The sequence below is a fragment of the Gavialis gangeticus genome, unplaced genomic scaffold, assembly GCF_001723915.1.
Source record: "Gavialis gangeticus isolate Ggan-Ray unplaced genomic scaffold, GavGan_comp1, whole genome shotgun sequence".
NCBI classification, from domain to species: Eukaryota; Metazoa; Chordata; order Crocodylia; family Gavialidae; genus Gavialis; species Gavialis gangeticus.
In genome coordinates, this window is record NW_017729034.1 from 30,215,791 (window position 1) to 30,231,920 (window position 16,130).

General features: G+C 53.7%; 1 protein-coding gene across 3 annotated transcripts in view; it reads right to left on the minus strand.

Moving 5' to 3' along the window:
- SLC29A1 (solute carrier family 29 member 1 (Augustine blood group)) overlaps positions 1–16,130 on the minus strand; it is a 60,364-nt gene that overhangs the window by 13,174 nt on the left and 31,060 nt on the right. For all 3 annotated transcript variants that reach the window (XM_019526870.1, XM_019526867.1, XM_019526868.1), the window contains 10 exons: positions 5,529–5,629; positions 3,708–3,789; positions 3,202–3,386; positions 2,815–2,954; positions 2,347–2,481; positions 1,853–1,950; positions 1,336–1,432; positions 1,019–1,110; positions 773–881; positions 190–275 (listed from right to left, as the gene is read on the minus strand). In XM_019526870.1, the coding sequence (XP_019382415.1) occupies positions 190–275; positions 773–881; positions 1,019–1,110; positions 1,336–1,432; positions 1,853–1,950; positions 2,347–2,481; positions 2,815–2,954; positions 3,202–3,386; positions 3,708–3,789; positions 5,529–5,557 (1,053 nt within the window). In that variant the 5' untranslated portion in view covers positions 5,558–5,629. The remainder of the gene's footprint in view (positions 1–189; positions 276–772; positions 882–1,018; positions 1,111–1,335; positions 1,433–1,852; positions 1,951–2,346; positions 2,482–2,814; positions 2,955–3,201; positions 3,387–3,707; positions 3,790–5,528; positions 5,630–16,130) is intronic.

The following is a 16,130-nucleotide window of genomic DNA, read 5'->3' on the forward strand; positions in this document are numbered from 1 at the left end:
CCTGTCAATGGCTTCCCTGCCCGGCCCCAGCTTCCAGCTCTTGGAAAAAAGAAGCCTGGCACTCACCAGCTGCTTCCAGGCAGGGATGTGCTCTGTGCTGTGCCCCACTGCCTCATGCTGTGTGGGGGCCTCTGTCATGAGCCCATCCCCTGCCCTCATCCCCTGCCCTCTCTCCTGGCCCAAACTTACCCATAAGCAGAAGGCTGTGAGACTCCGTCCCAGCCAGTCGAAGACATTAAACATCAGGAAGCAAGCAACAGGGATGAAGTAATTTTCTGCAGAAAGTGGAGGGAGGAGGTCAATACCTGGCTTGAGCACACACCCCACTCCACCACCTGCTGTGTAAGGCGCATTCTGCAGCACCAAGTACCTGGCAGTGGGGGAGCTCAAGGCCATTCACCAACATGGCACCTCTCAGGGCCACGAGGCTTGCAGCCTCCCTCTATCCCCCATTGTTCACACTAGCCCTACAGCCAGGAGGGATCTATGCCCAGTCCTCACCACCACCTGACTTAGGGACGGCAGCCTGGCTCCCAGTCTGTCAGAACACCTGGCAGGGGGCTGGGCCTCTGGGCCACATGTAGATCACTGGTTCTTGTGAGATGACACCAGGGTCCCTCCCCTCCTACTACATGCACTCCCAAGCCCAACCGCCTTCCAACTCTGCCTCTTGGAAGGGGATGGGGGCACTCCCTTTGTACCCTTCCCCCTCCCTTGGCTCCCAAGAGAGGAAGGGGGCGACATTGATGCCCAGTGCAAGGCGGACACTTACTCCACTTGGTTTCCCCTGCAATGTAGGAATCCACCTCGGCAGTGACGGAGGGGAAGACACCAATGGTGACGGTGAAGACAAAGCAGACGGACAGAGCCATGACCCAGATCTGGGGGACAGAATGGAGCCAGGGGCTATCACCAAACAGGCAGGGACTTGCAAGGCCTGGGCTCTGACACTCAACCAGCTCTCTGGGAGCGACCCAGGCATGCACCATAGGGCACGAGTGGTCTGTGGCTCACATACTTTCTTAAAAATGCTGACGACTGAGGGCTTCTGGTTGGGGTTATGGAGGGGCACAGTGTTCAGATTGTTCTTTTCCACACCATTGGGCTCATCTGGTGTCAGGCAAAACAAACAGGAAATGTGAGGAGAAGCTGCAAGGCAATAGCTGATCCCAGGGACCAAGAATCCCTTTCCTTTGTAGGTGGTATCCTGTTCATGCCAACTGCTTCCCCCTCCCAGGGGCATTCTGGAGGAAGGCCAAGGGCAGAGGGTGCAGCCACCTCCCCAAGTCCGTCCCCAGCTCCTCTTACTAACACTCCCTGCTCGGTAGGCCTCACCTTTCTCGATAAGGTCCATCTTGGTCTCCAGCTCAGCATGTTGCTCATGGACCTGGTACTCTGTCTTGTCCTTCACCGAGTAATATCGAAAGAAGTCCTGCCAAAAGAAGCCGCCAGAGAGCTCATTCGTTTGTGTGTGTGTTTCTAAGGGACAGGCCAGTAGAGAGACACCTTGCATGTGGGAAAGAGTGACCACAACAGAGAGCTCCCTGGTGTCCAAATGTGCGAGTGTGCACACACACAAGAGACTACCACAATGTGTCTGAGCACAGAATGCATCTCTGTCTCTGTGTGCGTGTTGTGGGGGAGATGCTGCCTGGGAAAGCTCACATGGGAAGAGTGGTGGGTCCATCTGTCTGATGAGACACCAGGTCCCTGTGGATTCAGCGCTGTAGCATCACAAAAGAACTGTGTGGGCCCCAGAGCAAAACCGAAAGCTCTTTACCCATTGGGTCAAAATACATGGGAACTACCCCCGCTCCCTGAGAACAAGCAAGCCATGAGCCTGAATCCCTACCAGTCGGGGCAGCATGATGTAGGAGCCAATAGCCAGCAGGATCACCACGCAGGCTGTAATGAAGTAGCCAAAGGCACTGTCTTCAAGCGGTGATCCAGCTAGCAGCACAGATTAGAGAGAAGGGAGAAGCAATGACAGGGGTTATTGGAGAAAGTAACAATAGGAGAGAGATCACCAGTCCCCACTCTGATCACCACTCCTCCCCAGTGTCCTGCTAGGCAGGAACAGGGCCAGGTCTCCCAGGACAGTAGACCTGAAGCAGCCTCCCAAGATCCCAAGCACCCCCTATGGGGGTCACCCACCCCCAAGATCCCAAGCTCAAGATGAGGGCTCTTCCCTTAAATGGCTGTAGTGGCCAACTCTGAGCAGATGAAGGTGCAACAGGGCTCCTTCTACAGCTTTCAGACACAGGGTCTGGTCTGCAGCAGAGGAGGCAGGCATCAGGCGAGCTCTGAAAGGGGCCATGATGCCCAAGTGGGGAGGGAGTTACTCACTGGCAATTGCGCAGATCATGGCCAGAGCTGCGAAGGTCCCTGCCAGTCCCTGCCCACTCATGATGGGTGCTGTATAGCTGGCAGGCAGGAGCCCTGCCAATCCAAAGAGGCTACCTTGGAGGAGGGCACCAAAGGCTGCAAGGACAGAGACATACAGAAATTAGAAAATAGGTAGGGGAGACAGGATGGTGCCCCTTCCCCATCCCTCTTGGGAGACCAGATAGAGAGATCATGCTGTGGCTTGGCCAGGGCTCTGCCCTGCTGCCTACACCCCTGGCAGAGGGGTGGTCATGAACTCCAGTACCAGGAGGCGATATGTAGGCATGGGATCCTGCACCAAAAGTGTGCTTTGGTCTTTCCTAGGGCAACAGAGATGGGGCAGTGGAATGGGGCCTGTGCCCGTCTCTTTCCTGTGTGGCCATCTGCCCCGACACCAGCACCATCCAGGATTCCCTGGGCCCCACTTACAGTTGATAAGAATGATCTTGACCATGGTGACAATGAAGAAAGGGAGTGGCTCCATGGGGATCTTCACTAGGACAGCAGTCATCAGGAAGACCAGCCCGATAACAACCAGGCTGCCCAGGATGCGGACTTGCTGGGGGATCCTGTAGGGCAGGACAGAACAGCACCTCAGGAAGGAGAGCCCAGCCCCATGAGGGGCCTGGGAGATGGGGAAAGAGTATACTCTAAAGGGAACCAGGTCACAAGAGAGGAGTTGGGTGGGTCTCATTTCTGACTTCAACATGATCAAGATGTTGAAGATGGAGGGAGTGGGGCCGAAAACCAAGTTCTGCCCGCAGGGTTAAGAGAAGGCCTGGAGTGGCCTAGGTGAGTGCTGGGGCCTTGGCTCACCTCTGGTGGAGGAAGGAGTTGAGGCAGGTGAAGATGAGCAGAGGCAACATGGCACAGAGGGTCATGAAGTTGTTGAACTTGGCCTGAAGGTAGGTGGGAGGCAAGTTTATGCCCGTGCCGTTCACCTCACTGAGGCGGTCCACAGCAGTGGTGTTCTGGGCATCACTAAGGCGGGTGCTGAAATACTGCAAAGGAAGGGGCCCAGTGAGTGCATCCCACTGATTAGGGATCTCAAGAATTCCCATGAGCCATTCATGCGTGTGCTGTATTCCCCTCTTCCCACCTCCTCGTGTGCACACACACTATAAGCTTTCCTTAATGATGCACAAATACACAGCAGCCATTTTTCCTTCCCAAATGCAAAAGGAACCATGGACGCATGTGCCACATAGGTCCCCCCTCCCCACTCCACAACATACACCTGTCACTCACAGGCCTGTTCCCTCCCTACAAACATACATCCACATACACCACCCCAGCCCAAGCCATAGCACTGAGATCCTAACCTGTGTGGCTGTCATGAAGAAGTTCCATGGCAGCAACGTTCCCAGGCCCAGCATGAAGAAGATCAACCAGACACCTTTGTACCTGTGGGTGACAGAGAGATGGGGACAGTCACCACATGTTCTGAGCAAGGGCAGCTGGCGCAGGGCAGGAGAAACAATGGTCGTCACACCACTCTCTAAATTACCCCATGGCAGAAGCCAAAGAAATGGGGAACGGGCATCAAATTGTGAATGACCTTCAAACCTGGACACAGAAGCAAAAAAGGGGCTGAGCTATTAGAGAGCAGGGAGACACTGTGCTGGTGCAGGCTGGGGTTATAGCCAGCTTCCACTCCTACAGCTCTGCTGATGCCCCTTACTCCTGCCCTGCACTCGTCTCCCCCACTGGGCTCTCTTGAGTAGATAATAAATAATATTTTTATGCCTCAGGATAGTGCAGGCTGGTTCTGCCTAAGCTTCCCTCACAGGGCCCAAAGTCATATGTTTGGTTCCTGGACAGCCCCTGCTGGACAATGCATCCCTTATCAGCACCCATGTCACCAGAGGATTGAGGTTCCTAGGTCCATGGGGGCTCTGGACCATGCTCAGAGCTCCAGGGACTGGATTTTGAAGTACCAGTAACAAAAGTTTGAAGCCCAAGCATTCAACTACAACTTCTCGGTGTGGGTAACCACTGTGATTTTAAGAAGGCTGGCTCTCTCCAGCCCTTGCAGCAAGTGCTCATCACCTCTGAAAAAAAATCAGGTACTAAATCAACTACCAGGGCACATGCAAAGTCAGTGGCTCTCTTGTAGATCTAAACCTCATTGGGGTAAAAGGGGCTGAAGGAGTCCCCAAGTCCCCCTCTAACCTACTGCTCCTTAGGTGGGGAAATGCCTGAGAGACCAACATGGATGTACTGGTGTTTGGAAAAATAAAGCCTGGAGCCACAAACACCAGAGGCTCCAAGCTCCATATCCATCCTTTGTTTCCCCCTGCCCCATGAACCAGAGGGGAAGTTTCAGGCTTCTTACGAATTGCACCAGGCTGAGAGTGATGCAAAGGTGACAGCAGAGATCCTGGTTGTACAAAAGGGGTTGCAGGGACATAGAGATGGGTTTGACCCCATAGGCCCATGGGTTTAGAGCCGTGGGATTTTCCGTCTCTTCTTCCTGCCAACTCTAAACAAGTGAACTGCTCTGGGACCTTAGGGACTTTCCATTAAGTTGTGAAAGGGAGAGTGTGTTGGGAAGGGGCATGTCAAAAAGGGCTCTCTCCTAGGCATGAGGCAACTAGATGCATGCTGGCAGCTCCCAGACATGGGAAACAGTAAAGTCTCCCAGTAATCTCCCAGTGAGCACTGTTTACAGCCCATCTGCTATGGAAAATATGACGCAGGAAGGAAGGAAACCCTTTAATGGGACACAGCTTCTTTGGTAATGGTACAAGCAGAAGCTGGGCTCCACAAGGTGGCACCCAGTGAGGCAGATTCATCTCTGATGGTCCTGGATGCCAGTATCCCGTACCAGGATCTGACAAGACTGGGCAGCCAAGTCTCCCAGATCTCATGATCAGGAGATCACCCCCTGGCCATGAAGGGGCGAGATCTGCAGTGCAGGGCAGCAGGGTTCCTGGGTTCAGGGACAGTGCTAGCTCCTGCTGTCCCAGCTCCAAGGATTGCCAGGATCATGCCAGGCTGCAGGGAAGGGGTCATCTCTAGCCTGGTTCCCATGCTGCAGCTCTGGTGGAAGGAGTAGCTTACCAGCAGTCCCTCTACGAGAAGGTGCTGCTTCTGCGCATGCTCACAGCCTCTGCTTCCCCACCCTGGGGTCCTGGCCATACCTGTCCTGAGGGCCATCTTTCGCCGTCATGGTGCCCAGTGGAAGTTGCTGCAAGCTGCCAAGCCACACCAAGTCTCACTCCTTCCCTTGGTTGCTTTATTCCTGCAAATCCAAAACAAACAGAGACGATGCTGAGGAGCTGTATCTGAAGGAGGCAGGGCAGTGCTGTGTTCTCAGAGCCCAAGGGTGCCAAAGAGCAAGCCCCGGTGAGGGTTCCCAGAAGGATGGGAATCAGCATGAAAAACAAACACCCATGGATTTGCCTCAGCTTCTGCTGAGTTCTTGCAAACCAGAGGATGAGTCACTTGGGAGGAACATGGACATAAGGCCTAGGAGGGAGGAGCTGTGCGCCCCACAGGACACAAGGCACAGAGCCCTTCCCTCCTACAGCAAGGCCCAGCCCTTACATGGGCCTTCTCCCCAACAGGGCCTAGCAGGGTTTTGCCCACGCAGTTTGCACACTGTGCCTTCTGCACAGCATGCGATCTGGGTCTGTTAGGTCAGCCAGGAGCACAGCTCTTCCATGGCAGGCTCCGAGAAGATACCAGCCTTGTAACTGAGGACCCTGCCTTCCCCACAAATGATATGCCACACCTGTGCCCCACTGATCCATACAGCACTTGGGGTCTATGTGAAAACAGCCTTGCCCATCGATCCCCCACAACCCTGTGCTCCCCTTAGGCCTGTGGGAACTTTGGAGAGCAGCTCCAGGGCAGGGGACACTCCCTTCATGCTTTCCCCACCAAACAACCACATAACCCTCTCCAGCTCCCTGCACTTCCTACCCAGGCAACCCCAGGGCCAGACAGGCCTCAATCCATTTTCCCCCAGGCCTTCCTGCAAGCTCTCACTGTCCTTTCCCAATGCACCCCCTGCCTGCAGCAGTGCTTTCAGGATGGTGATATACTCCAGCTTTGCAAGAGGGCAGAGCCATCTGCTAAGTCCCAGGGCTCCCTCCACTCACTCCTCCACTAAACTGAGAATGTACCATCTACCCCTTTCCCCCACCCCCTTCTGCCCTGCTACAATCCCCACCCCCAAGGATATGGCCCCTTCTTCCCCCTCATTGCTACAGTGCCTTCAGGAAGGTCTGGCCACTGCAGAGACCCAACCACTCCTGAGCTCCACATGTCTGGGGAAGCAGGATGCTCTGAACACAGACCAATGCCCCTCTTAGAGGCTGCATATTTGCTGTCCCCGGAGCTGTAAGAGCCCTCGCTTGGCCCCTGCATGAATTTGGCCTGCTCCTGCTTTGGGAGCCCGTTTGCTCCTCACACGTCTTCATCCGGCCCAGGGTGCCCAGGCTCAGCTTGCACGAGGTGGGAGGCAGCTCCCAGCAGGCAGCACAGCCGGTGGATCCTATAGTGCCTGCCAGGAGTTACTCTCCACAGGTCTCACCAGGAACTGGTACCATCTCCATGGCGCATGCAGTCTTGGCGCCCCATCTTAGCTACTTCCCCTCTCCAGATCCATTCTGGACAAAGGCAGATGCAGGTAACGTGGTCCCCTCCACAGGCAGTGGGAGCACTGCATAGCTCCTTGCACATCCCACCTCCTCCTCCCCTCCCCAGTGCAGAAACAGGTCCCATCTTACACGTCTGGCTCCCTACACAACATCCTGGTTCCTGCTGGTTCCCCGGCTTGGGCAGTTGCTGCTTCTGGTGAGGCGGGAAGGAAGGAGAGAGAGAGAAAGAATTCCCTCCTAGCAGCTGGGCAATTGTCCTTAGCAGCCAGCTGACACCATGAAGCGTGACATTCAATTACCCTTATCTCAGCACAGCCCCAAGGGAGACTGCTGCTGCCCCTCTACAATTGGACCCCTCCCACCTCCACTCTCAGCAAGGCGGACTGTACATTGAGACCCCAGGCAAAGGCCAGGAGGTGAACACAACTCCTACAATGCGGAGGCGGCTGGGTGAACCCCAGCAGGACTGAAACCAAACCCCAAGAAATCTCTTGGGAAGCTCCCAAGCTGAAAGACCTGCCCCTGGCTCTTCTCTCAGTTCCCCTGCCACAGCACCAACCCAGAGAAGCCAGCGCGGACATAGCACCCACATGCCTACCTGGGGTAAGTGGAGCCACCTCAGCTCCAGCAGCTGGTCCCAGCCCTGCCCCCGCTCAGCAAGGAAATGCATGTGGGGGTGGTGGGAGCATGCATTCCCCTCCCACCGGCGGGTGGGCGACAGGGCCCTGCCAAAGTCACAGGGCCTGCCGAGGGGACTGCAGCAGTGGATGCTGGCATCTGCATTGCCGCCACCGACGTAGTGTCCGGTGCCACCTCTGGCAAGCTGCCCAGGTCACGCTGCCCAGACGCTGGCTTGCAGTGCCAAGGGAAATGAGGGATTACATGGAGGAGATGGTGTGCAAGCAGGAGCAGAGGCTGCCAGCTCAGGGATTACACAGCAATGGCAGAGGCTGAAGTGGGCCAGGAGGGATCAAGAGCAGGGGGGGTTGCAGGCATTCAAAAGGTTCTCTCTGCTTTCAAGCGAGACAAGCCAGGCCTGCCAGTTGCTCCCTTTGCAAGGGCTGCAAGCTTCCCTACCACACACGTTCAGATCTATCACCCCAAAGCTGAAATTTCACTCCCACCCAGGGCTTCAGAGGGGGAGTAATTCCACCTGCCCTCACCTCCTTGTGCTTCTCATGGGGAGATGCCAAGCCCCACACTCCTACCCACTCTGTCGGGCCTCTCCCTTTGCCAAATGCCTCCAGTTCCTTCCACAGCTGGTTGGGGGACTGCCATCATGCACCTTGTACAGCTGCATCCTGCTAAAACCTCATAGGCAGCCACCAGCTCTCACAAACCACCAGACTATAACCAACCAATGCGTGCAGCTGTGGGTGACTTTACAAGCACCTGCTGGGAGTGCCCCTGCCCTAATAAAGCAGGTGTAACCAATTCCTCACAAACAACCCCCACCCACTTGCTGGTGGGCACAGTCATGGTCACCCAGGTAAACTCAGTTCTCTCACAGGACAAGGGCACCTGCCTTTGCCTTCCACTACCCATTTGGCACCAGAGGTCGGCATGCATCTTGAGGCCATAACATGACAGCCCCGTGATGCCACTGGAGGGGATGGGAGGGGAGTGACATGGCATCCCCAACCTGTAAGCCATCCAAACTGCTCCTGGTCTTGGCCCGCACTGCAGGGGCTGCGTCTGATAAACTGCACAGCCCACTCAGGGCCTCAGGCCAATCAGGACAGCACTGACTTCCTATGGTCCATGTCTAGACCCTGAGGCTCCTAGATAATGGCCATCAAGAACAATGCTACATCAAAATGATCAATTCTTCCTCAGAGTCAAGCATAACAAAACTGGGGTGGGTCCGGATGCTTCCCCAGACCTGACTACATGCCTTATCTCCAGATAGGCTTCCACAAATCTAAGGCCCTTCTGGATAGATCTGGGAACATCCGGGCAGAGGAAGCCAACCTGAAGGGAACCCCATGCCAGGCTGACTGAAGGGCAGGTGAAGGGGTGCATAACTTGGCTGTACATCAAATGTTGTTGTGTTATATTCTGCCTGAAGTTTTACATTCAGACCTGGTTTCTACTTGAACTATAATATTGCTGCTTGTGTGTATGGGGTATTCCACAAGACTGTATGTACTGCCAGCTCTGACACCCTCCTTCACCCCAGTGACTCTGGGAGGGCACAGTCCTCGCTAATGCAGACTTCTGTAGTTAGCCTCCTGTGTTTCTCCACCCACGCAAGACACCACACACGTGCCCAGGTATGCATGCACGGCAGCTGTGAGCACATCTGCATACGTGAGTGTGGTTTCATGTGCATCTCTGTTCCTGGAACAAAGACGAAAGCCTTATGTAAACAGTTACCATCAAAGGCCCGACGATGTTTCCTGTTTCCTGGCTTCCGCTCTCCTCCTTCCTTCACTCCATTTTCATGAAAAGAAGCTGTGGCACTCTTTGATGTGGCACACACTGCTCACCTGAGGTCAGAATCCTTGAGAGCCCTGCAGCTGTTTCCCCAGAAAAGCCTGAGCTGGAGGCTGTGAACCACACCAAGGAGGAGTGGGACAGGGGAACGTTTGGAGGGCCAGTGCCTCTGCTTGACTATTTCCCAAAGGCTTCTCCACATGGCATGGCCAACTGGACATCAAGGCAGACTTTTACAAGCAGCAGTACCTCAGGCTCCTGCACCCTGCAGAAGGATCTCTCAGACAGGGGAAGCACATTAGTACCAGCTTCTCAGGTCCCACAAAGCTGCTGGCAAGGCTAAGGCTCTCCAGCCAGACATGCTCCCCCTAGCACTGCCCATATCCATGACTATAAAACTCCACCTTGGTCTAGCACAAGAGGTAAAAAATTGCCCTGGCCTGAGAGCGAGTCACAACCCTGACACTTCAGAGACAAAAGTGACACAAACCCAGCTATTCTCGTCTTTGCTCCCTGCAGATGTTGTCATGAGCCCTCTACTATCCCCCTGTGACTTCCCTAGGATGCAATGCAAAAAAAAAACAAAAAAAAAAAAACAACAACACATTGTGCCTTATCTGTCCAAACACCAGCAGGCTCTCTACTATCTCATCTGCCACATGTCTTGTGGGAAGCAACAGTGGTGACACTCTGGAACTGCAGTCATGTGCTACAGCCACTTGCACTGTCCACCTGCAATGTCACTGACCTGATCTGCACCACTAAAGATCACAATCACCAGGTAGAAATGCCTACTTGGTCTACGCAACCCGCAACAAGGAAGGGTGCTTCCCTTTATGTCTCCCAGTCTTGTCCAGGTCTCTTAGTAGCATGCATTTCTCCTGATTTAGAGTGATGGAGGAAAAGAGACAGGCCCTTTTAGCACTGTTATTACATGGAGGATATGAAGTGATCTAGTGCTGGTACAACTCATAGAGGCTCTGGCACTCAGAAGGTAGGCAAAGGGAGTTGCACAGAGGGGCTTGCAGCAGGTGCAGCAACTAAGGCCTTGCATAAGTTAAACTGGAATGGAAAGGTTTGCTTCATCTCACCACCCCCTCAGTTTCCTTAGCATGGAAACTATGCTCCTCTCACACACCCACTCAGTGCCAGCCACGTGAATGCCACGTGCACTCACTTCCACCTGCTCCCAAGAGACAGCACAGGCTATGATCCCAACCCAAGACGTGCCTGAGCAGATCGAAAAGCAGCCCCTGGAGTGACTCCAGATACACTGCAGCAGCTAAGAACACAATCAAACCCCACGTCTCTGTGCTAGACAAAGGCGCTTTCCATGAGACTGTGAACATGCACAGCACTGGGCTCTTGAATTCAGCCGAATACCCTAGAATTTCTAGGACCTCTGCCTACTGTCCCCTCCCAAATGCCTGCATGCTGACAGCCAGGTGGTCCCACGGCCCCCTGAGCATGCAGCATGTTCCCAATCCCACTGCATGTTCTTGAGAGATCAACATATGAAACAGATCAATAGCATCCCCCCTTCACTCCCACCAACATGATGCTGGCCAAAGAGTGGTACAAACAAGGCTGCATCCTACCACCCCCTACGGTGAGAACTCAGGCCCGATGCTCTTGCCCATGCATCAGCCAGAGGGTTCTCCCAACACCCGGACTAGGGCAGCAGAGTGCGAAGTGACCTAATGATCTGGAGCCCAGATCTTCCAGCTGGTTCAGGGTGACTGCCTCCCACGTCCCCACACTTCTGTCATTTTAGCACAGCTGCAGGGAGATTTACCGTGGGGGTCCAGGGGCACCGTGGTTCAGGAGTCCCAGTCAGTCCAGGCTGAGCAAGGCAGTAGTTCCCCAGACAGCAGCAGTGCAGAGATGCATCACGAGAGCCCTACAGATAACAAGCAGGCCCCTCCACTGAGGTCAGCAGTCTGGATGGAGAGTGGGAGGGCAAATACAGCAACCTTCTGGGGGCCTCTTTCTGGGAAAAGACCAGGAGCCCTCTCCCAATAACCTCCCAGGTCAGGGGAGAGGAGATAAGCCGGTCTTGGCTCAGGGAACAGGGGCTGATTGTTGTCTTTCCAGAAGGGAGGTCAGACAGCATCCATTCAAGGAAGGGACCTAGCTTCTCTCCCAGTTTTCCCTTGCCCAGCCCACCCCATCCGGTAACTGCCTCCCTAGTGGCAAGCCATGTGGTGCTTCTGAGCCCAGATATTTGCTAAGCCAGCCTGCTGCTTCAGCGCATGCTTGCCAGGGATGGGGGTGAAATGACAGACGGGGATAAGAGATAGAGGGCAGAGGACTTCATACTAGACTGGAGCCACTTCTGTCACCTTGCCTACCAACAAACTCCTTTTGTCACAGCCCAGGGCACATGCCCATTCCCCTGCCTCAGGAGACCTGGGGCGCTTTTTCCTCAGCTTACCTCCTTGGGAAAGGGGATTGGAAATTTGCTCCCTCCCTATGGTTGTGACCTGTTCATCTGTGCAAAGCATGGCTTGGGAGGGCCAGGAGTTTCCCAGGGTCAGTCTCAAGCCCCCATAGTTAGATATTTAGACAATAAAGCAAACAAAGCCCTTTCTCCCAAAGGCAGACTTGGGAATTTGCTCAAGATGAAAAGAACTACAGCTTGCTCCTGGCCACAGAAATCCCCAACAAAAGCATCTTCCTAACCCAAAGAAAACTTTCAGGAGCCTGTCAACACCCTCATTCAGCTTCCATTAAGTAGGATAAACCCCTGTTGAAAGACTTGTGGGGGATAACCTCCAAGGATGCCCCAGAAGCATGCCCCTCAAGATGGGTGCTATGGGACTGGTAGGGGAGACCTGCACAAACCAAGGGAGGTGACAAAGTACAGGGGTATGCCCATGAGATGCAGGACAAAGGAGCCCAGCCATTAATTTATGTGCCAGACCCATATGACTAAGGGATAACAGCCTGGCCTGAAGGAAGCAAAGTGCCAGGCTGCATCTTCCCATGAGTTTCACACACCTACCCCTTTCCCCCTGCCTCTCTTTGCTCGTGCATCTGTTTCTCACTCAGTGCCAGATCCAAGCAGCTGGGCTGATCCACTGCAGTAAGACCTGGGATGCCCTACATGACTCAAGACTAGCAACCAACTCCATTACTCACTGAGCCAGCCCAAGGGCCTCTCCCACACAGTGTCCCATTTCTGACAAAAGTCAGCAACAGCTCTTCAGAGGAAGGTGTAAGATACCCCACAACATGCCATTAGGGGATAGATAACCTATCCCCATGTTCCCCTGTGGCAGGGAGTTGCCCCATGCTGAGGGGCTATGCATGCATGCACATCCACTTCACTACACATATATACTGGGGTGGATGGAGGCTAGACATAGGGTTGCAAGAGCTTCCCCAGCCCCACAAGGGTTGCCAGAGGGCACTCCAAGAAGCTCAGCCTAGGTGGCAGAGACAAGCTGGACAGACACGTTCTCTGTTGCACACACCCTCCCCTACCCAGAAACGGGCAACTCCGAAGGTCCTGGTAGGAACAAGCCGAACCGACTCCAAGGGGCAGATCAGTAGCCAGGGCGGGAAGCAGGACAATAGGAGGAAGCGGTATTTCCTCTTTTCAATTAATCCCAACCCCCCATACAATAATCTGAGGAGCACAAATGTTAAAATCAGATGGATGCCCTGTTGCTATGCAGGGAGAAACCGGGGCTGGAGGGCAGGTGGCAGGGCTCTCCCCAAGCCTCAAACCAAGAGACAGGTGCTTGTGCCATAAAGGACAGGTTCAAATCTCAGTGGAGATGGTCCTTGGGTGCTTTGACTCATGACCACACCACCACTGTGTTGTAGAGAGGAGCTCTCTGGAAACCCGCAGGGCCTGATACACTCATAAGTCTGCTGGGCATTAACATCCCCTGGCTGTGTGGAGCTTACCAGTGCTCTGTGGGTTAAAGTGAGTTTCTCTGATGACCCTGCATTGGTAACATGGCACTTCTTTAGGCCCCGTGCGAGCAGCCAACAGGCTTCCTGGATGTCAGACAAGTGAGGCAGGCTCCCAACTGCTTCTGACCCCTTGGGTGCCATGCACAAGAAAAGGGATAGCAACTTGGTGTCTCAGCAAATTGTATGAGTCCAGGCAGCTCCATCTGGCCTCTGAAATTCCTCCCTCCAGTTTTACAAGTAGTACAGGATTTTCCTTCCCTTCCCATTGTCAGCTGTTGGGAGGCATTGCTGAGCATGGCACAAAGAAGCTCTACCCCAGCCCCTCAGCAGGCTGGGCAGGCAGGATAGAGCGTTCCTCTAAGGTAGTAGTTCTCAATCTTTTTAGACTCAAGACTCATTAGACTTGAGGTCCCCCCCACAGCTCTTAAGCTTTCACTCATTTTTGTCTATCGAAAAATACTAAAGCAGTTCTTCTGTTGCAAGGAACTCAGAGAGACCCCAGCAGGTCAGAAGGTTTCTGATTGTGGATTACTATTTGAAATCTTGGGGTTTAATATTGTAAATTGTCTACACCCCTAACAGTGCTAATACTGCATTGCACCCTTCAAAGGATCTTAAAGCAACCTAGGGTGCCATGGCACTGTGGTTGACAATTACAGCTCTGAGGAGTGGAAGGCCAGCCCGGAGGAAAGAGGTCTTGGGGAGCAAAGATGGGACAATTTAGATAACGGGAGAGAACCCAGAGCAGAGGACCAATGTGGGTCCCCCTACTCTGCTACTTTCCATCAGGAGACTGTGAGGGGACTGCACTGAGCTCATAAGGGCTACAGACTTGTGGAAGAACAAACAAGGAGGGGAAAGGCTGTTCCCTGCAAGGGCATAACTGGAAAAGTTTGGCTGCTTACTTTGAGGTGAGGCTTCTTTGCAATATCTTTTACTGGACCAGCTACATAGTTGGAAGAGCTGTCAGACAAGCTTTTGGGTCTCAAGTGTCTTTCCTCAGATCTGTCTGGCCATGTGTTTAAGGATGGGCAATCGAGGCCCAAAAGCTTGTCCCAACAGCTGTCCCAACTCTAGTTGGTCCAATAAAAGACATCATGAAGAAAAAAAAGAAGTTGGCTCCCAGACATTTCCTGGACAATCACAGCTACAGAAAAACACTCCAACCCCGCTGTTTACTTTGACATTTTAAAGCTCAGCAGGGTGGACTTCCCTGAGTTTCCTGAGGCAACTTAGCTTGCTATCTACATGAGCAGGCAGTGCACTGATCTTCCCTTGTATTGGAAAGAAGAGATTCCTGAATAGTAGGAGTCCATGGGGTCTGAGGTCACTTTGGACTTGGTCACCATGGCTATGACCAACACTGCAAGCAGATGCTGCCCTTGTGCCACCATAAACATTTTTAATGGCAACACAAAGCCCAAGCAAACAGAAGCACATACCCCTCATCATACCACCAATGCCCAAAATAGTGGTCGCAACAATCTGTAGTAATAACTGGCACAACTTTTTTGCAGCAGACATCAATTTGGTTATAGCAGGAGAGCACAGGCAGCCTGGAGCTGCCCATGTTTTCCAGTCTCCCTGGGCAGGTGCTCCCAAAGCCTGATCTGGCAGGTCCTGGGGACTCACCTGCAGGGAGTACAAGCCCAGGTTCCTCTTCTCACAGAGGAATGTCCCTGGGCATGTGTATCATGCTGTTGTGCCCAATTCAGGGCACCCATCTGCAAACGGGGAAAGCTGGTGTTCCCTTGCTTGCAGAGGCACACCCTGAGTCAGTGATCAGCAACACAATACACATACACACACTAAATCACTCCTCTGCAAGTGAGGGAACCCAGGGTTCCAGTTTGCACTTATCTCACAGGATCAGGGGCCTTGAAGCCCCAGGAGCTGCAACCCAGTCTTGGAGGAGAACAGGCAACATCTGTGCTCCACCATTAATTGGATCTGCTATGCCGGGATGCATCCCAGCACAGCTGATCCCACTCCAAGGACAACACCTGCTTATAGCTAAAGTGGCTCCTTGAAACCTTAACGGGATTGCTGGTAATGCTCTGGTACCATATGTAAGGCAGTGTATTGGGAGGCCACAGTCCCCCTTGGGCTGTGCAAGGCTTCATGGCCAACCCCTTTCTGCTGTCAGGGCCATCACTGGGGAAGAGACAGGGGACAAGAAGTACTGAATGGGGCAGCTAGGGAGGCCCTGGTCCAGTCCAGCACTGGCAAACAAGACAGTGCTGGAGGCAGTGGAACCCCAGCTGATACCCAATCCTCAGCCCTGGATAGGACCCCTTTCCCCCACCTTGATCCACACACTTAGACACGATACGTCACTCCCATCTCCATCCTTCCTGCATAATTCTTTTTCCTCTGCTATTGTCTAAAATAAGTATAGCTTATCACATCTCACCCCCAGCCAAAGACAGCCTTGACAATACTACTGCTCCACATTGCCTGCCTGGACCACAGCAGAGGGGAAGAGCAGGGTGTATTCCCCTCCTTACTCTGCACATCAGGGCAGCATGTGTGTGTGCATGTGGGAGGATGCCTATCTGGGGGTCCCTGGAAGGGAGAAGGGAGTAGATTCCACACTCATTGCTTCATCCTTGGCCCCAGGGTCTGGATTCAAAACTGGCAAGCTCAGGACAGAGTCAAGCACAAGAAATAAGTGAGGGAGAGATGGGGAGCTAGTGATGGCTGGCACAGGTATTGACTGCAGCCTCTCTGGGGTGGGGAGTCACTTACAGGAGTACATGGGGGAGGGATGCGAGGAGA